At 49.0% G+C, this 21,954-nt stretch overlaps 1 protein-coding gene across 1 annotated transcript in view; it reads left to right on the top strand.

Moving 5' to 3' along the window:
• Positions 1-21,954, top strand: part of LOC309577741 (maestro heat-like repeat-containing protein family member 1) — a gene marked incomplete at both ends in the record, with an annotated part of 65,006 nt that overhangs the window by 395 nt on the left and 42,657 nt on the right. Inside the window, 6 exons of the mRNA XM_082289957.1 lie at positions 264-399; positions 4,218-4,270; positions 10,165-10,272; positions 10,352-10,471; positions 12,754-12,876; positions 16,160-16,306. Of these exons, the coding sequence (XP_082146083.1) occupies positions 264-399; positions 4,218-4,270; positions 10,165-10,272; positions 10,352-10,471; positions 12,754-12,876; positions 16,160-16,306 (687 nt within the window). The remainder of the gene's footprint in view (positions 1-263; positions 400-4,217; positions 4,271-10,164; positions 10,273-10,351; positions 10,472-12,753; positions 12,877-16,159; positions 16,307-21,954) is intronic.

Here is a 21,954-nt window from a genome sequence, read left to right as displayed (position 1 = left end):
CATTTTTCCCAGTTTTTAACCCTTTCCCCCCCAAATCCCCTCATTCCCAGCATCCCATTCCCATTTTTCCCCCGGAATTCCCATCCCGTGCCATTCCCAGCTCTCATTCCCAGTTTCATTCCCACTTTTCCCCATTTTTAACCCTTTCCCCCCCAAATCCCCTCATTCCCGATGTCCCATTCCCACTTTTTCCCCCGGAATTCCCTTCCATGCCATTCCCGCTCTCATTCCCGCTCTCATTCCCGCTTTTCCCGCTTTTCCAGGTGGTCTCCTCGCAGCCTTTCCTCGGGAACGGCCGGGGCGCCGCCGCCCTGCGCCTGCTCCAGGCGCTCCGGCTCCATCCCGACCTGGAAAACCTCTGGAATAAGGAAATCCCGCTGCTGCTGGAGCACCTGGAAGGTGGGAAAAGGCTCCGGATCCCATCGGAATTCCCAGATTTCCCCATCCGGGATGGTCAAGGGGGGTTTTTTTTTGGGATTGGGAAAGTCCCCAAAATGGGATTTTCCCGCTGGGTTTGGGATGGGATTTTCCGGGGGCTGCTGATTCCCGGTTTTCGGGGGCTTGGGAATGGGGTGAGGGAGTTTTGGGAATGGTTTGGGGTGGGTTTTGGGGGGTGGGGAGGTTGGGGTGGGATTGTGGGATGATGGGAATGATGGGAATGATGGGATTATGGGAATGATGGGAATGATGGGAATGATGGGATTGTGGGATCTGTGGGATAATGGGAATGATGGGATGGGAATGATGGGATGATGGGATCGTGGGATTATGGGATCATGGGAATGATGGGAATGATGGGATTGTGGGATTATGGGAATGATGGGATTGTGGGATTATGGGATTATGGGATCTGTGGGATCCATGGGAATGATGGGATGGGAATGATGCGATGATGGGATTATGGGATTGTGGGATCTGTGGGATCATGGGATTATGGGATGATGGGAATGATGGGATCATGGGATTGTGGGATTATGGGAATGATGGGATTGTGGGATCATGGGATTATGGGATTATGGGAATGATAGGAATGATGGGATCATGGGATTATGGGAATGATGGGATAATGGGATTCGTGGGAATGGTGGGATCGTGGCATTATGGGATTGATGGGATTATGGGATTATGGGATCAGGGGATGGGAATGATGGGATTGTGGGATCGGTGGGATCCATGGGATTCGTGGGAATGATGGGATCATGGGATCATGGGAATGATGGGATTATGGGATCGTGGGATTATGGGATTATGGGATAATTGGATGGGAAGGATGGGATTATGGGATTATGGGATCTGTGGGATCCATGGGAATGATGGGATGATGGGATCGTGGGATTATGGGATGATGGGAATGATGGGATCATGGGATTGTGGGATTATGGGAATGATGGGATAATGGGATTCGTGGGAATGGTGGGATCGTGGCATTATGGGATTGATGGGATCATGGGATTATGGGATTATGGGATCAGGGGATGGGAATGATGGGATTGTGGGATCGGTGGGATCCATGGGATTCGTGGGAATGATGGGATCATGGGAATGATGGGATTATGGGATCGTGGGATTATGGGATTATGGGATAATGGTATGGGAAGGATGGGATTATGGGATTGTGGGATCTGTGGGATTCATGGGAATGATGGGATGGAAATAATGGGATTATGGGATTGTGGGATCTGTGGGATCCATGGGAATGAGGGGATCATGGGATTGTGGGATCCATGGGATCCATGGGAATGATGGGATGGAAATGATGGGATTATGGGATCGTGGGATCATGGGATTATGGGTTGGGAATGATGGGATAACGGGATTGTGGGATCCATGGGATTCGTGGGAATGATGGGATCATGGGATTGTGGGAATGATGGGATTATGGGATCGTGGGATTATGGGATTATGGGATAATGGGATGGGAAGGATGGGATTGTGGGATTGTGGGATCTGTGGGATTCATGGGAATGATGGGACAACGGGATACTGGGACCATGGGAATGATGGGATTATGGGATTATGGGATCGTGGGATCCATGGGAATGATGGGATGATGGGATCCATGGGATCATGGGAATGATGGGATGATGGGATGGGAATGATGGGATCATGGGATTGTGGGATCTGTGGGATCCATGGGAATGAGGGGAGCGTGGGATCATGGGATTATGGGATCCATAGGATCCATGGGATCATGGGAATGATGGGATCGTGGGAATCATGGGATTATGAGATCCATGGGATAATGGAATTCATAGGATAATGGGAATGATGGGATCTATGGGATGGGAATGATGGGATCATGGGATCATGGGATCCGTGGGATCCATGGGAATGAGGGGATCATGGCAATGATGGGATCATGGGATCGTGGGATCCGTGGGATCCATGGGAATGAGGGGATCATGGGAATGATGGGATTATGGGATCATGGGAATTACGGGATCATAGCATCCATGGGATCATGGGAACGATGGGATTGTGGGAATCGTGGGAATGATGGGATCATGGGATCATGGGGATTATGGGATCCATGGGATCATGGGAAGGATGGGATTATGGGATAATGGGAAGGATGGGATTATGGGATAATGGGATCCATGGGATCCATGGGATCCATGGGAATGATGGGATTATGGGATCCATGGGATTGTGGGATCGGTGGGATCCATGGGAATGATGGGATGGATCATGGGATCATGGGATCCATGGGATAATGGGATCCATAGGATCCATGGGATCATGGGAATGATGGGAATGATGGGATCATGGGAATTATGGGATGGGAATGATGGGATGGATCATGGAATGATGGGATCATGGGAATAATGGGATTGTGGGAATCATGGGAATCAGGGCATAATGGGACCCCTAAAAATTCCCTACAAAACCCCTGAAAATTCCCTAAAATCACCTCTAAAAATTCCCTAAAAAACCCCTGAAAATTCCTTAAAAGGACCCCTCAAAATTCCCTAAAAAAAAACCCCCCAAAATTCCCTATAAACCCCTCAAAATTCCCTAAAAACCCCCTCAAAATTCCCTAAAAAAACCCTGAAAATTCCCTTAAAAACCCCTCAAAATTCCCTTAAAGGGCCCCTAAAAATTCCCTAATAAACTCTTCAAAATTCCCTAAAAAACCCCTGAAAATTCCCTAAAAAAAACCCCCTGAAAATTCCCTAAAAACCCCTCAGAATTCCCTAAAAACCCCCTCAAAATTCCCTAAAACAACCGTGAAAATTCCCTAAAAAACTCTCAAAATTCCCTAAAAAAGACCCTCACCATTCCCTAAAAAACCCCTTAAAGTTCCCTAAAAAAAGACCCTGAAAATTCCCTAAAAGGAGCCTTCAAAATTCCCTAAAAAACCCCCTGAAAATTCCCTAAAAAAGACCCTCAACATTCCCTAAAAAACCCCTCAAAATTCCCTAAAAAAAGACCCTGAAAATTCCCTAAAAGGAGCCTTCAAAATTCCCTAAAAAAACCCTGAAAATTCCCTAAAAAAACCCTGAAAATTCCCTAAAAAACCCTGAAAATTCCCTAAAACAACCGTGAAAATTCCCTAAAAAAGACTCTCAAAATTCCCTAAAAGGACCCCTAAAAATTCCCTAAAAAAACCCTGAAAATTCCCTAAAAAAGACCCTCACCATTCCCTAAAAAACCCCTCAAAATTCCCTAAAAAAAGACCCTGAAAATTCCCTAAAAGGAGCCTTCAAAATTCCCTAAAAAACCCCTGAAAATTCCCTAAAAATCCCTCAGAATTCCCTAAAAAACCCCTTAAAATTCCCTAAAAAAAGACCCTGAAAATTCCCTAAAAGGACCCCTCAAAATTCCCTAAAAAAACCCTGAAAATTCCCTAAAAAAACCCTGAAAATTCCCTAAAAACCCCTCAGAATTCCCTAAAAACCCCCCAGGCTCCTGCCCCTGCCGCCTTTATCCCAAGGCCCTCTCCAGCTCTGCCGGAGCCCCTGGAATTCTCCCGGAATTCTCCTGGAATTCCCTTGGAATTCCCCTTTCCCAGCTCATTCCCGCCCCCCTCCAATCCCAGATCCCAGATTCCAGCTGGGATCCCAGCGGAATTCCCGCTTTTCCAGCTTTCCCACCATTTCCCGCATCCCCAATCCTTTCCCTCGGGAATGCTCCCGGCCCCTCCCCCCCTCCTTCCCGCATTCCCACATTCCCGGATCCCTCGGAATTCCCAGGATCCCGCTTGGTTTTTTTCCCAGGGACCACCGAGGATTCCCTGGGCCAGCAGGAATGGGAAGAGAAGCTGCTCCAGGTGCGCATCCCGGGAATGCCGGGAAAGCTTTTCCCTGGATTTTCGGCTTTGGGAAAGGGCTGGGAAACTCCAAATCCCGGGAGCTTTTCCCATGGAATTGGGGAGGGAGAAGCTCTGGGAGCCGGGCAGGGCCTGTCCCGATCCCGAGGGAAAAGGGGCCGGGCGGCATTCCCGGGAATTTGGGATGGGGAGCCGCGATTCCGAAGGGTTGGCGGCATTCCCTGGGATTTGGGGTGGAAAACGGGGATTCCAAAGGGATTTGGGGTGGGAAACTGGGATTCCGAAGGGTCGGCAGCATTCCCGGGGATTTGGGATGGGAAACGGGGATTCCAAAGGGATTTGGGATGGAAAACCGGGATTCCAAAGGGATTTGGGATGGAAAATGAGGATTCCAAAGTCTCCTCAGCATTCCATGGGAATTTGGGATGGGAAACGAGGATTCCAAAGGGATTCGGGATGGGAAACCAGGATTCCATGGGAATTTGGGATGGAAAACCAGAATTCCAAAGGTTTCTTAGACTTCCCTTGGGATTTGGGATGGAAAATGAGGATTCCAAAGGCTCCTCAGCATTCCAGGGGAATTTGGGATGGAAAACGGGGATTCCAAAGGGATTTGGGATGGAAAACTGGGATTCCGAAGGGTCGGCGGCATTCCCGGGGATTTGGGATGGAAAACCGGAATTCCAAAGGGATTTGGGATGGGAAACCAGGATTCCATAGGGATGTGGAATTCCATAGGAAAATGAGGAATTCCAAAGGGATTTGGGATGGAAAACTGGGATTCCAAAGGGATTTGGGATGGAAAATGAGGATTCCAAAGTCTCCTCAGCATTCCATGGGAATTTGGGATGGGAAACGGGGATTCCAAAGGCTGGACAGCATTCCATGGGAAATTGGGATGGAAAATGAGGATTCCATTGGAATTTGGGATGGGAAACCAGAATTCCAAAGGTTTCTTTCACTTCCCTTGGGATTTGGGATGGAAAATGAGGATTCCAAAGTCTCCTCAGCATTCCATGGGAAATTGGGATGGAAAACGGGGATTCCAAAGGGATTTGGGATGGGAAACCGGCATTCCATAGGGATGTGGAATTCCATAGGAAAAACCAGAATTCCAAAGGCTCCTCCTCATTCCCTGGGGATCTGGGATGGAACCCTGGCATTCCAAAGGGATTTGGGATGGAAAACTGGAATTCCACAGGGTCCTCAGCATTCCAGGGGAATCTGGGATGGAAAACGAGGATTCCAAAGAGATTTGGGATGGGAAACCAGAATTCCAAAGGTTTCTTAGGTTTCCATTGGGATTCGGGATGGGGAGCCGGGATTCCAAAGGCTCTTCAGCATTCCATGGGAAATTGGGATGGGAAACGAGGATTCCAAAGGGATTTGGGATGGAAAACGGGGATTCCGAAGGGTCGGCAGCATTCCCGGGGATTTGGGATGGAAAACGGGGATTCCAAAGGGATTCGGGATGGGAAACCAGGATTCCATTGGAATTTGGGATGGAAAACCAGAATTCCAAAGGTTTCTTAGACTTCCCTTGGGATTTGGGATGGAAAATGAGGATTCCAAAGTCTCCTCAGCATTCCATGGGAAATTGGGATGGAAAACTGGGATTCCAAAGGGATTTGGGGTGGAAAACTGGGATTCCAAAGGGTCGGCGGCATTCCCTTGGGATTTGGGATGGAAAACGGGGATTCCAAAGGGATTTGGGGTGGGAAACCGGCATTCCATAGGGATGTGGAATTCCATAGGAAAAACCAGAATTCCAAAGGCTCCTCCTCATTCCCTGGGGATCTGGGATGGAACCCTGGCATTCCAAAGGGATTTGGGATGGAAAACTGGAATTCCACAGGGTCCTCAGCATTCCAGGGGAATCTGGGATGGAAAACGAGGATTCCAAAGGGATTCGGGATGGGAAACCAGAATTCCAAAGGTTTCTTAGGTTTCCATTGGGATTCGGGATGGGGAGCCGGCATTCCAAAGGCTCTTCAGCATTCCATGGGAATTTGGGATGGAAAACGAGGATTCCAAAGGGATTTGGGATGGAAAACTGGGATTCCGAAGGGTCGGCGGCATTCCTGGGGATTTGGGATGGAAAACCGGGATTCCAAAGGGATTTGGGATGGAAAATGAGGATTCCAAAGTCTCCTCAGCATTCCATGGGAATTTGGGATGGGAAACGAGGATTCCAAAGGGATTCGGGATGGGAAACCAGGATTCCATGGGAATTTGGGATGGGAAACCAGAATTCCAAAGGTTTCTTAGACTTCCCTTGGGATTTGGGATGGAAAATGAGGATTCCAAAGGCTCCTCAGCATTCCATGGGAAATTGGGATGGGAAACGAGCATTCCAAAGGGATTTGGGATGGAAAACTGGGATTCCGAAGGGTCGGCAGCATTCCCTGGGATTTGGGATGGAAAACCGGAATTCCAAAGGGATTTGGGATGGGGAGCCGGCATTCCCAGGGATTTGGGGTGGGAAACCGGGATTCCAGAGGCTCCTCAGCATTCCATGGGAATGTGGGATGGGAAAGGAGGATTCCAAAGGGATTTGGGATGGGAAACTGGGATTCCACAGGGTCCTCAGCATTCCAGGGGAAATTGGGATGGAAAACGAGGATTCCAAAGGGATTTGGGATGGGAAACCAACATTCCAAAGGCTCTTCAGCATTCCAGAGGGATCTGGGATGGAAAACCAGGATTCCAAGGGAATTTGGGATGGGAAACCAGAATTCCAAAGGTTTCTTTCACTTCCCTTGGGATTTGGGATGGAAAATGAGGATTCCAAAGTCTCCTCAGCATTCCATGGGAAATTGGGATGGGAAACGAGCATTCCAAAGGGATTTGGGATGGAAAACCAGAATTCCAAAGGGATTTGGGATGGGGAGCCGGCATTCCCGGGGATTTGGGGTGGGAAACCGGGATTCCAGAGGCTCCTCAGCATTCCATGGGAAATTGGGATGGGAAACGAGGATTCCAAAGGGATTTGGGATGGAAAACGGGGATTCCAAAGGGTCGGCAGCATTCCCGGGGATTTGGGATGGAAAACCGGGATTCCAAAGGGATTTGGGATGGAAAATGAGGATTCCAAAGTCTCCTCAGCATTCCATGGGAATTTGGGATGGGAAACGGGGATTCCAAAGGCTGGACAGCATTCCATGGGAAATTGGGATGGAAAACGAGGATTCCAAAGGAATTTGGGATGGGAAACCAGGATTCCAAAGGTTTCTTAGACTTCCCTTGGGATTTGGGATGGAAAATGAGGATTCCAAAGGCTCCTCAGCATTCCATGGGAAATTGGGATGGGAAACGAGCATTCCAAAGGGATTTGGGATGGAAAACTGGGATTCCGAAGGGTCGGCGGCATTCCTGGGGATTTGGGATGGAAAACGGGGATTCCAAAGGGATTTGGGGTGGGAAACCAGAATTCCAAAGGCTCTTCAGCATTCCAGAGGGATCTGGGATGGAAAACCAGGATTCCAAGGGAATTTGGGATGGGGACCCGGCATTCCAAAGGCTGGACAGCATTCCATGGGAATGTGGGATGGAAAACCGGGATTCCAAAGGGATTCGGGATGGAAAACGAGGATTCCATGGGAATTTGGGATGGAAAACCAGAATTCCAAAGGTTTCTTAGACTTCCCTTGGGATTTGGGATGGAAAATGAGGATTCCAAAGGCTCCTCAGCATTCCATGGGAAATTGGGATGGGAAACGAGGATTCCAAAGGGATTTGGGATGGAAAACTGGGATTCCGAAGGGTCAGCGGCATTCCCGGGGATTTGGGATGGAAAACGAGGATTCCAAAGGGATTTGGGGTGGGAAACCAGAATTCCAAAGGCTCTTCAGCATTCCAGAGGGATCTGGGATGGAAAACCAGGATTCCAAGGGAATTTGGGATGGGTACCCGGCATTCCAAAGGCTGGACAGCATTCCAGGGGAATGTGGGATGGAAAATGAGCATTCCAAAGGGATTCGGGATGGGAAACCAGGATTCCATTGGATTTGGGATGGAAAACCAGAATTCCAAAGGGATTTGGGGTGGGAAACCAAGATTCCAAAGTCTCCTCAGCATTCCATGGGAATTTGGGATGGGAAACGAGGATTCCAAAGGGATTTGGGATGGAAAACTGGGATTCCGAAGGGTCGGCGGCATTCCCGGGGATTTGGGATGGAAAACGGGGATTCCAAAGGGATTTGGGATGGAAAACCAGAATTCCAAAGGTTTCTTAGACTTCCCTTGGGATTTGGGATGGAAAATGAGGATTCCAAAGTCTCCTCAGCATTCCATGGGAAATTGGGATGGAAAACGGGGATTCCAAAGGGATTTGGGGTGGGAAACCGGCATTCCATAGGGATGTGGAATTCCATAGGAAAAACCAGAATTCCAAAGGCTCCTCCTCATTCCCTGGGGATCTGGGATGGAACCCTGGCATTCCAAAGGGATTTGGGATGGAAAACTGGAATTCCACAGGGTCCTCAGCATTCCAGGGGAATCTGGGATGGGAAACGAGGATTCCAAAGAGATTTGGGATGGGAAACCAGAATTCCAAAGGTTTCTTAGGTTTCCACTGGGATTCGGGATGGGGAGCCGGCATTCCAAAGGCTCTTCAGCATTCCATGGGAATTTGGGATGGGAAACGAGCATTCCAAAGGGATTTGGGGTGGAAAACTGGGATTCCGAAGGGTCGGCAGCATTCCCTGGGATTTGGGATGGAAAACGGGGATTCCAAAGGGATTCGGGATGGAAAATGAGGATTCCAAAGTCTCCTCAGCCTTCCATGGGAAATTGGGATGGGAAACGAGCATTCCAAAGGGATTTGGGATGGAAAACCGGAATTCCAAAGGGATTTGGGATGGGGAGCCGGCATTCCCAGGGATTTGGGGTGGGAAACCGGGATTCCAGAGGCTCCTCAGCATTCCATGGGAATGTGGAATGGGAAAGGAGGATTCCAAAGGGATTTGGGATGGGAAACTGGGATTCCACAGGGTCCTCAGCATTCCAGGGGAAATTGGGATGGAAAACGAGGATTCCAAAGGGATTTGGGATGGGAAACCAACATTCCAAAGGCTCTTCAGCATTCCAGAGGGATCTGGGATGGAAAACCAGGATTCCAAGGGAATTTGGGATGGGAAACCAGAATTCCAAAGGTTTCTTTCACTTCCCTTGGGATTTGGGATGGAAAATGAGGATTCCAAAGTCTCCTCAGCATTCCATGGGAAATTGGGATGGGAAACGAGCATTCCAAAGGGATTTGGGATGGAAAACCAGAATTCCAAAGGGATTTGGGATGGGGAGCCGGCATTCCCGGGGATTTGGGGTGGGAAACCGGGATTCCAAAGGCTCTTCAGCATTCCATGGGAAATTGGGATGGGAAACGAGGATTCCAAAGGGATTTGGGATGGAAAACGGGGATTCCAAAGGGATTTGGGATGGAAAATGAGGATTCCAAAGTCTCCTCAGCATTCCATGGGAATTTGGGATGGGAAACGGGGATTCCAAAGTCTCCTCAGCATTCCATGGGAAATTGGGATGGAAAATGAGGATTCCATTGGAATTTGGGATGGGAAACCAGAATTCCAAAGGTTTCTTTCACTTCCCTTGGGATTTGGGATGAAAAACCAGGATTCCAAAGGCTCCTCAGCATTCCATGGGAATGTGGGATGGAAAACCGGGATTCCAAAGGGATTTGGGATGGAAAACCAGGATTCCAAAGGGATTTGGGATGGGAAACCAAGATTCCCAAGGCTCCTCAGCATTCCAGAGGGATCTGGGATGGGATCCCCAACATTCCGAGCTCCCGGCGCTTTTCCATGGCCCCCCCGAGGCTCTCCGGGGGCCGCATTCCCGGCGGCTTTCCCGCCATTCCCACGGCTCATTCCCTGCTCCAGTTCCTCCGGGAATCCCTGGCGGCCATCCCGGAGAAATCCTGGATTTGCCCTTTGGTGTCGGAGATGTTCCGGCAGCTCCGCGGCTCCGACGGCTCCCAGGTGGAAAAGGTGAGGATCGGGAAAATCCGGGAGCTTCGCCCGCCTCATGCCGAGGTTTTTCCCGCTGGAATTCCCGGTGTTTTCCCAGAATTTCCTCTACAGATCCATGGGAACGGCGCTGGGGGCGTGTCCCAGTAAGGAGCTGGTCCGGAAGCAGCTCCAGGAACTCCTGGAAAACGCCCGGTACCGGGAAGAGGCCGAGCGGGAGGTGAGGAATGAGGCCGGAAAAATCCTCGGGATCCAGGGAAGAGGGAATTTTGGGAATGTTCCTGTTGGGAAAGGGGCGGAGCCGCCGTTCCCAGGGGGGGGTTTGGAATCTCTGGGAATGGGGGTGGGGCTCGGGGTTTTCCGAAGGGAACGGGGCTGGAAGTGCTGGAATTCGAGGGGATCCGTAAGGAATTTGTGGAATTCTGGGGGATGGCCACTGAAATCCTGGAATTTTGTGGGTTTTCCATTAAAATCCTGGAATTCGGGGTGATCCATAAGGAATTTGTGGAATTCTGGGGGATGGCCACTGAAAGCCTGGAATTTTGTGGGTTTTCCATTAAAATCCTGGAATTCTGGGGGATCCATAAGGAATTCGTGGAATTCCGGGGGTTCTCCACTGAAATCCTGGAATTTCCTGGAATTTCCACTAAAATCCTGGAATTCTGGCAGATCCTTAATGAATTTCTGGAATTTCCTGGAATCTCCACTAAAATCCTGGAATTCTGGGGGATCCTTAAGGAATTCATGGAATTTCATGGCATTCCCACTAAAATCCTGGAATTTCATGGAATTGCCATTAAAATCCTGGAATTCTCGGGGATCCATAAGGAATTTGTGGAATTCTGGGGGATGGCCACTGAAATCCTGGAATTTTGTGGATTTTCCATTAAAATCCTGGAATTCTGGGGGATCCATAATGGATTCATGGAATTCTGGGGGATCGCCACTAAAATTCTGGAATTCTGGGGGATCCATAAGGAATTTGTGGAATTCTGGGGAATGGCCACTGAAATCCTGGAATTTCGTGGGATCTCCATTAAAATCCTGGAATTCTGGGGGATCCATAAGGAATTCGTGGAATTCCGGGGGTTCTCCACTGAAATCCTGGAATTTCCTGGAATTTCCACTAAAATCCTGGAATTCTGGGGGATCCTTACTGAATTCATGGAATTCTGGGGGATCCGTAAGGAATTTGTGGAATGCTGGGGGATGGTCCCTGAAATCCTGGAATTTCGTGGAATCTCCGCAAAAATCCTGGAATTCTGGGGGATCCATAAGGAATTCATGGATTTCCAGGGGGTCACCACTATAATCCTGGAATTCCATGGAATTGCCACTAAAATCCTGGAATTTCGTGGAATCTCCATTAAAATTCTGGAATTTCCTGTAATCTCCACTAAAATCCTGGAATTCTGGGGGATCCATAAGGAATTCGTGGAATTCTGGGGAATGGCCACTGAAATCCTGGAATTTCATGGAATCGCCATTAAAATCCTGGAATTCTGGGGGGATCCTTTCATGAATTCATGGAATTCCATGGAATCCTGACAAAAATCCTGGAATTCCCTGGGGATCCCTTCGAAATTCATGGAATTCTGGGGGATCCCGACTGAAATCCTGGAATTCTGTGGGATCTCCACTAAAATCCTGGAATTCATTGGGATCCCACTGCAATCCTGGAATTCCAAGGACTCCCGACTAAAAATCCTGGAATTCCCTGGGGATCCCTTTGAAATTCATGGAATTCCGGGGAATCCTGACGAAAATCCTGGAATTCCTTGGGATCCAACTAAAATCCTGGAATTCCTTGGGAGCCCCTTGTAAAATCCTGGAATTCTAAGGAATCCAACTCAAACCCTGGGATTCCGTGGGATCTCCACAAAAATCCTGGAATTCTGTGGGATCTCCACTAAAAATCCTGGAATTCCCTGGGGGATCCCTTCGAAATTCATGGAATTCCCGGGAATCCTGACTGAAATCCTGGAATTCCCTGGGGGGATCCCTTCGAAATCCATGGAATTCCGGGGAATCCCCACTAAAATCCTGGAATTCCACCCACGGAATTCCCGCTATCCCGGCACCTTCCCAGGGCTGCGGCAGCTCCGGCTTTTCTGGGAATTCCATCCCGGCTCCTTCCCAGGGAAAAAAAATTCCAGAGGTTTTGGAGCTTCCCCTCCCCCCCCATTCCCGCTCATTCCCTGCCCCGGAGCTGAGGTTGGGATTGAGCTTTTCCAGCTTTTTTCCAGCTTTTTTCCAGCTTTTTTCCAGCTTTTTTCCAGCTTTTTTCCAGCTTTTTTCCAGCCCATCCAGCATTCCCAGTTCCCGTTTTCCTTGGCCGCAGGTTGCAATTCATGGAATTCCAGCCGGGAATTCCAGCCGGGATCGAGTCCATCCACGCCCCAGCGCCATTGGAATTCCCTCAGGAGTTGGGAATTCTGGCTGGGAAAACTTTGGGAATTCCTGAGCGCCTCTTGCCGGGTTTTATTCCCGGAATTCCCGCAGGGCCTGGCTTCGTGCTTCGGGATCTGCGCCCGGGATCACCTGGAAGAGACGCTGGAAAAGCTGGAGGAGTTCCTGAAATCCGACGTCTTCAAGAAATCCCTGGGATTGTTCAGCATCTTCAAGGTGGGAATTCCTTGGGATTCCCGGGAATGGGGAATTCCTGGCAGTGGCTGGGGGGGGCTCATCCGGGAGAAAAGTGGGATCGAAGGGATCCAGGAGGGATCCAGGGCGGGATCTGCTGGCAGGGAACAGGGACAGGAGCAGAGGGAGCGGCCTCGGGCTGGGATTTTCGGGAATATCGCCCTGGAAAGGGCTGCCCAGGCTGGAATTCCGGGCTGGAGCGGCCATTCCCGGCTGGAATCGCCATCGCTGGGGGGGTGGGATGGGCTCAGGGCCAGGATTTGGGATCCCCATTCCCAGGATTTCCCATCCCTGTGGATTTGGGATGGGTTCAGGGCCAGGATTTGGGATTTTTGGGGATTTTGGGGGATTTTTTTGGGATTTCCCATTGCTGGGGGTGTGGGATGGGATCAGGGCCGGGATTTGGGATCCCCATTCCCAGGATTTCCCATCCCTGTGGATTTGGGATGGGATCAGGGCCGGGATTTGGGATTTTTGGGGATTTTTGGGGATTTTTGGGGATTTTTTGGGGGTTTTTGGGGATTTTTTGGGGATTTTTTTGGGATTTCCCATCCCTGTGGATTTGGGATGGGATCAGGGCCAGGATTTGGGATCCCCATTCCCAGGATTTCCCATCCCTGTGGATTTGGGATGGGCTCAGGGCTGGGATTTGGGATTTTTGGGGATTTTTGGGGATTTTTGGGGATTTTTGGGGATTTTTTGGGGATTTTTTTTTGAATTTTGGGGATTTTTTTGGGGATTTTTTTGGGATTTTGGGGGATTTTTTGGGGGTTTTTGGGGATTTTTTGGGGATTTTTTTGGGATTTCCCATCCCTGTGGATTTGGGATGGGATCAGGGCCGGGATTTGTGATTTTGGGGATTTTTGGGGATTTTTTGGGGATTTTTTTTTTTAATTTGGGGGATTTTTGGGGATTTTTGGGGGGATTTTTTGGGGGGAATTTTGGGGATTTTTGGGGGATTTTTTGGGGGATTTTTTTGGGAATTTTTTTGGATTTTTTGGGGGATTTTGGGGATTTTTGGGGATTTTTTGGGGAATTTTTGGGGATTTTTTAGGGATTTTTTGGGGATTTTTGGGGATTTCCCATCCCTGTGGATTTGGGATGGGATGAGGGCCGAGATTTGGGATTTTGAGGATTTTGGGGTATTTTTGGGGATTTTTTGGGGATTTTTTTTTTTGAATTTTGGGGATTTTTGGGGATTTTTGGGGGATTTTTTTGGGATTTCCCATCGCTGGGGGTGTGGGATGGGATCAGGGCTGGGATTTGGGATTTGGGGGATTTTTGGGGATTTTTGGGGTAATTTTGTGGATTTTGGGGGATTTTTTGGGGGATTTCCCATCCCTGTGGATTTGGGATGGGCTCAGGGCCGGGATTTGGGGATCCCCATTCCCAGGATTTCCCATCCCTCTGGAATTTGGGATGAGGACCTGAAGATTCCCTGGGATTTGGGGAAGGAATTCCTGCCCGGGAGGAGCTGGGATGGAATTCCCAGGGAGTTTTGGCCTTTCCATCCCTGGAATTCCCGGCTTGGAGCCGTCCCGGGATATCGGGAAATGCTTGGAATGGGATCATCCTTAAATCCTTTCCATCCCAACCCATCCCAGAATTCCTGGAATCCCTGGAAGGGCCCAATTCCAGCTGGGAGCGATCGGGGAGAGCGGGAATGGGGAATCCTCCGAAAATCTGGGAATTTTTGGGGGAGTCCTGGTGGAAATCCTGGAATTCCGTGGAAATCTGACTCAAATCCTGGAATTCCGTGGAATCCCGTTAAGAAATCCTGGAATTCCGTGGAAATCTGACAAAAATCCTGGAATTCGGTGGAATCCTGGTTAAAAATCCGGGAATTCTGTGGCTTCCCAGCTAAAATCCTGGAATTCCAAGGGGCCTGGACTGAAATCCTGGAATTCGGTGGAATCCCTGGGGGAATCCTGGAATTCCCTGGAATCCCAATGAAACCCCTGAAATTCCCTGGAATCCCAGCTAAACCCTGGGAATTCCATGGAATCCCCATAAAACCCCTGGAATTCCCTGGAATCCCAATAAAACCCCTGGAATTCCCTGGAATCCCAATGAAACCCCTGAAATTCCCTGGAATCCCAACTAAACCCCTGGAATTCCATGGAATCCCTGCTCTCAAACCCCTGGAATTCCCTGGAATCCCAACGAAACCCCTGGAATTCCCTGGAATCCCAATTAAATCCATGGAATTCCCTGGAATCCCTGCTCTCATACCCTTGGAATTCCCTGGAATCCCAACTAAACCCCTGGAATTCCATGGAATCCCAATGAAACCCCTGGAATTCCCTGGAATCCCAACTAAACCCCTGGAATTCCATGGAATCCCAATTAAATCCATGGAATTCCATGGAATCCCAGCTAAACCCCTGGAATCCCAGCAAAACCCCTGGAATTGCCTGGAATCCCAACTAAACCCCTGGAATTCCCTGGAATCCCTGCTAACCCCCTGGAATTCCATGGAATCCCAATAAAACCCCTGGAATTCCATGGAATCCCAATTAAATCCATGGAATTCCATGGAATCCCAGCTAAACCCCTGGAATCCCAATAAAACCCCTGGAATTCCCTGGAATCCCAATGAAACCCCTGGAATTCCCTGGAATCCCAAAAAAACCCCTGGAATTCCCTGGAATCCCAACGAAACCCCTGGAATTCCCTGGAATCCCAATTAAATCCATGGAATTCCCTGGAATCCCTGCTCTCAAACCCCTGGAATTCCATGGAATCCCAACTAAACCCCTGGAATTGCCCAGAATCCCAACGAAACCCCTGCAATTCCATGGAATCCCTGCTCTCAAACCCCTGGAATTCCATGGAATCCCAACTAAACCCCTGGAATTCCATGGAATCCCAATTAAATCCATGGAATTCCATGGAATCCCAGCTAAACCCCTGGAATCCCAGCAAAACCCCTGGAATTGCCTGGAATCCCAACGAAACCCCTGGAATTCCATGGAATCCCAATGAAACCCCTGCAATTCCATGGAATCCCAACTAAACCCCTGGAATCCCAATGAAACCCTTGGAATTCCCTGGAATCCCAACGAAACCCCTGGAATTCTATGGAATCCCTGCTCTCAAACCCCTGGAATTGCCTGGAACCCCCCATCCCGAAATCCCCAGCGTTCCCAACCCCATCCAATCCCACCCAACCATTCCCGGGCTTTCCCTTTCCAATCCCACCTGGAAAAGCCGGGAATTCTTCGGGATTGCCTTCCCGGCCTTCCCGGATGCCGTTTTTCCGCAGGATCGGAGCGAGGCGGAGCTGGAGAAGCTGCGGAGCGGCCTCGTGCTCTGCTACGGCCGCGTGGCCGAGGCGGTGCCTCCGGAGCTGCTGCGATCCCGCCTGGAATCGCCGATCCTGGAAAACCTCCTGCAGCTCGGCCACACCAAGGTGAGCCCGGCGTGGCTCCGCGATGGCTCCGGGATTGCCTTGGGATTGGCCCGGGATTCCTGGGATTGCTGGGATTGCTCCAGGATTCCTGGGATTGGCCCAGGATTTCCCTGGGATTGGCCCGGGATTCCTGGGATTGCTCCGGGATTGTCCTGGGATTGGCCCGGGATTGCTGGGATTGCTCCGGGATGGCTCCGGGATTGCTCCGGGATGGCTCCGGGATTCCTGGGATTGCTCCAGGATGGCTCCGGGGTTTCCCTGGGATTGCCAGGATTGCCCTGGGATTGGCCCGGGATTGTCCCGGGATTGCTCCGGGATTGCCGTGGGATTGGCCCGGGATTGTTCTGGGATTGCTCCGGGATTCCTGGGATTGCTCCAGGATTCCTGGGATTGCTCCGGGATTCCCCTGGGATTGGCCCGGGATTCCTGGGATTGCTCCGGGATTGTCCTGGGATTGGCCCGGGATTTCCCTGGGATTGCCAGGATTCCCCTGGGATTGGCCCGGGATTTCCCTGGGATTGCTCCAGGATTCCTGGGATTGGCCCGGGATTGTCCCGGGATTGGCCCGGGATTCCTGGGATTGTTCTGGGATTGCTCCGCGATGGCTCCGGGATGGCTCCGGGATTGCTCCAGGATTCCTGGGATTGGCCCGGGATTGTCCCGGGATGGCTCCGGGATGGCTCCGGGATTCCTGGGATTGGCCCGGGATTCCCCTGGGATTGCTCCAGGATTCCTGGGATTGCTCCGGGATTGCCCTGGGATTGTCCCGGGATTGCTCCGGGATTTCCCTGGGATTGGCCCGGGATTGTCCCGGGATTCCCCTGGGATTGTCCCGGGATTGCTCCGGGATTTCCCTGGGATTTCCAGGATTGCCCTGGGATTGGCCCAGGATTGTTCTGGGATTGCTCCGGGATTGTCCCGGGATGGCTCCAGGATGGCTCCAGGATTCCCCTGGGATTGCTCTGGGATTCCCAGGATTCCCCTGGGATTGGCCCAGGATGGCTCCGGGATGGCTCCGGGATTGCTCCAGGATTCCCAGGATTGCCCTGGGATTGCTCCAGGATGGCTCCGGGATTTCCCTGGGATTGCCAGGATTCCCCTGGGATTGGCCCGGGATTGCTCCGGGATTTCCCTGGGATTGTCCCGGGATGGCTCCGGGATGGCTCTGGGATTGTCCCAGGATTGCTCCAGGATTCCCAGGATTGTCCCGGGATTGCTCCGGGATTCCCCTGGGATTGCCAGGATTGTTCTGGGATTGCTCCGGGATTGTCCCGGGATTGCTCTGGGATTCCCAGGATTGCCCTGGGATTGCTCCGGGATTCCTGGGATTGCTCCAGGATTGTCCCGGGATTCCCCTGGGATTCCCAGGATTATTCCGGGATTGCTCCGGGATTCCCAGGATTGCTCCGGAATTGCTCTGGGATTTCTGGGATTACCCCAGGATTGCTCCGGGATTCCTCTGGGATTCCTGGGATTGCTCCAGGATTCCCCCGGGATTCCTGGGATTTTTCTGGGATTCCCCTGGGATTCCTGGGATTGTTCTGGGACTGCTCCGGGATTCCTGGGGATTCCCAGGATTCCCCTGGGATTGCTCCGGGATGGCTCCAGGATTGCTCCAGGATTCCTGGGATTGCTCCGGGATTCCCAGGATTCCCCCGGGATTCCTGGGATTGTTCTGGGATTGCTCTGGGATTTCCCTGGGGATTGTTCCAGAATTCCCAGGATTCCTGGGATTGCTCCGGGATTCCCCCGGAATTGCTCTGGGATTCCCGGGATTCCCAGAATTCCCCTGGGATTGCTCCAGGATTCCTGGGATTCCCGGGATTTCTCCGGAATTTGGGGCAGAGCTTTCCCAGGGCATTTTGGAGGTCGCTTTTCCTGCCGGGATTTGGTTTTTCCGATGGAATTTCGGTTTTTCCGATGGAATTTCGGTTTTTCCAATGGGATTTTGGGATTTTTCCCACCAGAATTTCGGTTTTCCCACCAGGATTTGGAGTTTTCCCGATGGAATGTCAGTTTTTTCCCATGGAATTTTGATTTTTTTCCAATGGAATTTCGGGGGTTTTCCAATGGAATTCCAGTTTTTTCCTACCGGAATTTCGGTTTTCCCACCGGGATTTTGGGGTTTCCCACTGGAATTTCAGTTTTCCAATGGAATTTCGGTTTCCCAATGGAATTTTGGGGTTTTTTTCCCCACCGGAATTTCAGGTTTTCCCAATTTTTTCAATGGAATTTTGATTTTTCCCACTGGAATTTTGGATTTTCCCGCTGGAATTTTGGCTTTTCTGGCTGGAATTCGGGATTTTCCTGCAGGAATTTCTACTTTCCGGCTGGAATTTGGGGTTTCCCTCTGGAATTTTGGGTTTTCCCGCTGGAATTTTGGCTTTTCCGGCTGGAATTTGGATTTTCCAGCTGGAATTTGGGGGTTTCTCTTTGGAATTTGGGTTTTCCCGCGGGAATTTGGGATTTTCCGTTCGAATTTTGGCTTTTCCCACTGGAATTTGGATTTTCCTGATGGAATTTTGGTTTTTTCCAGTGGGAATTTGGGATTTTCCCGCTGGAAATTCGGCTTTTCCTGCTGGAATTTTGGATTTTGCCACTGGAATTTTGGCTTTTCCAGCTGGAATTTTGGCTATTCCAGCTGGATTTTGGATTTTCCGGCTGGAATTTGGGGTTTCCCGCTGGAATTTTGGATTTTCCGATGGGAATTTTGGATTTTCTCGCCGGAATTTTGATTTTCCCGCTGGAATTTTGGATTTTCCCGCTGGAATTTTGGATTTTCCGGCTGGAATTTGGATTTTCCTGATGGGAATTTTGGATTTTCCTGATGGAATTTTGGCTTTTCCGGATGGAATTTGGATTTTCCCGATGGAATTTTGGGTTTTCCAGCTGGAATTTTGATTTTCTGGCTGGAATTTAGGATTTTCCTGATGGAAATTTGGAGTTTCCCGCTGGAATTTGGGATTTTCCTGATGGAAATTTGGAGTTTCCCGCTGGAATTTCCATTTTCCTGATGGGAATTTTGGCTTTTCCTGCTGGAATTTTCATTTTCAGCTGGAATTTGGGAGTTTCCGGTTGGAATTTGGGGGTTTTCGTGCTGGAATTTTGGATTTTCCGGTGGGATTTGGGATTTTCCCGCTGGAATTTGGGATTTTCCTGCCGGAATTTTGGATTTTCCCGCTGGAATTTGGGGGGTTCCGGCTGGAATTTGGATTTTCCCGCTGGAATTTGGATTTTCCTGATGGGAATTTTGGATTTTCCTGCCGGAATTTTGGCTTTTCCCGCTGGAATTTGGGATTTTCCGGCTGGAATTTGGATTTTCCCGCTGGAATTTGGGAGTTTCCAGCTGGAATTTTGGCTTTTCCCGCTGGAATTTGGGGATTTTTCCTGATGGGAATTTTGTTTTTCCACCCGTTCAGGTTCTGGGAATAAAAGTAGAGCCCAAGGTAGGGATTTTTGGGATTGCCTTTGGAATTCTCCCTCTGGAATTCTCCCTCTGGAATTCTCCCTCTTTCTGCCTTTCCCTCTCATTCCGCGCTGGAATCGCTTCCCAGAAAAACCCCGGAATTCCCGGGAAAAAGGCTCGGGAAAAGGCCTCTCCTGCAGAGACTCCCAGATTTTTCCAGAATTCCCAGCTTTTTCTGAAATTCCTGGATTTCCCCGGAATTCCCAGATTCTCCCAGAATTCCTGGATTTTCCTGGAATTCCCGGATTTTCTGGGAATTCCTGGGTTCTTTATGGAATTCCCAGATTTTTCTGAAATTCCCGGATTTTCCCAGAATTCCTGGATTTTCCAAAATTCTGAGATTTTCCTGGAATTCCTGGATTTTCCTGGAATTCCTGGATTTTTCCAGAATTCCCGGATTTCCCCTGAATTCCTGGGGTCTTTTGGAAGTCCCAGATTTTTCTGGAATTCTTGGATTTTTCCAGAATTCTTGGATTTTTCCAGAATTCCCAGTTTTTTCTGGGATTCCCAGGTTTTCCCAGAATTCCCAGGTTTTTTTGGAAGTCCCAGATTTTTCTGAAATTCCTGGATTTTCCTGGAATTCCTGGATCCTTCTAGAATTCCCAGATTTTCCCTGAATTCCTGGGGGTTTTTTTGGAATTCCTGGATTTTTCTGGAATTCCTGGGGTTTTTTGGAAGTCCCAGATTCTTCTGGAATTCTCGGATTTTTCCAGAATTCCCAAATTTTTCCTGGAATTCCTGAATTTTTTCCAAAATTCCCGGATTTTTCCCAGGATTCCTGGATTTTCCTGGAATTCCTAGATCTTTCTAGAATTCCTGGATTTCCCCCGAATTCCTGGGTTCTTTAGGAATTCCTGGATTTTTCCAAAATTCCTGGATTTCCCTGGAATTCCCAGTTTTTTGCAAAATTCCCAGATTTTCCCAGAATTCCTGGATTTTCCCAGAATTCCTGGGTTTTCCTGGAATTCCCACATTTTCCCCAAAATTCCCAGACTTCCCCAGAATTCCCAGATTGTCTTGGAATTCCCGGTTTTTTCCAAAATTCCCGGATTTTTCCCAGGATTCCCAGATTTTTTCTGGAATTCCTGGATTTTTCCTGGAATTCTTGGAGGTTTCTTTAATTCCTGGATTTTTCCAAAATTCCCGGATTTTCCCCAGAATTTCTGGGTTTTTCCAGAATTCACGTTTTTTTTTCTGAATTCCCGGATTTTTCCAAAATTCACGGATTTTTCTGGAATTCCTGGATTTTCCCGGAATTGCCGGATTTTTTTGGAATTCCTAGATTTTCCCAGGGTTCCCGGATTTTCCCAGACTTCCCAGATTTTCCCAGAATTCCTGGATTTTTCCAATTCCCAGATGTTCCCAAAATTCCCAGATTTTCCCGGAATTCCTGGGTTTTTTCAGAATTCCCGGATTTGCCCGGAGTTCCTGGAATTTCTGGATTTTTTTGGAATGCCTGGATTCTTCCAAAATTCCTGGACTTTCCCCAGAATTCCCAGATTTTCCTGGAATTCCCAGAATTCCTGGGTTTTTCCAGAATTCCCAGATTTTCCTAGAACTTCTAGATTTTCCCCAGAATTCCCGGATTTCCCCGGAATTCCCAGGGTTTTCTGGAATTTCCAGATTTTTCTGGAATTCCCGGGGTTTTTTTCCAAATTCCCGGATTTTTCTGGAATTCCCGGCTTTTCCCGGGATCTGCTCCCCCTTCCCGGCTCTCCGGGGGCTCCCTGGGATTGGGAATTGGGGGGGGGCTGGAATTCCCTGGGAACGGGAGGAGAAGGAAGGGAGAAATTAACGACTCATTAATAAGATTAATAACCATTAATTATTCATTATTAATGATTACAAGTTATAATTAGTCATTTATTAATTATTAAATAACAGTATTAATATTTATTAGTTACTAATAAATATTTTTAATCGTGCAAACATATCCATTAGTGATTGTATTATTAATTAATAATAAATAATAATGGTTGTTAATAAAAAATTGCTAACGGGCACTGCTTATAGGGCTATTAATTACCTATTAATTATTCATTATTCTATTATTAAAAGGCTTTCTAATCAACTTCTGAGATTTGTAATTAATGATCCATTTATTAGAAAGTAATTGGATTATTTATCGGATTTACAATCAAGTTATTATTCGGTTATTAGGCTAATGATGATATTATTAATA

This window comes from Coloeus monedula (assembly GCF_965178545.1).
Source record: "Coloeus monedula genome assembly, chromosome: 1".
Lineage (NCBI taxonomy): Eukaryota > Metazoa > Chordata > Aves > Passeriformes > Corvidae > Coloeus > Coloeus monedula.
This window is presented reverse-complemented; position numbering and strand designations above follow the sequence as displayed.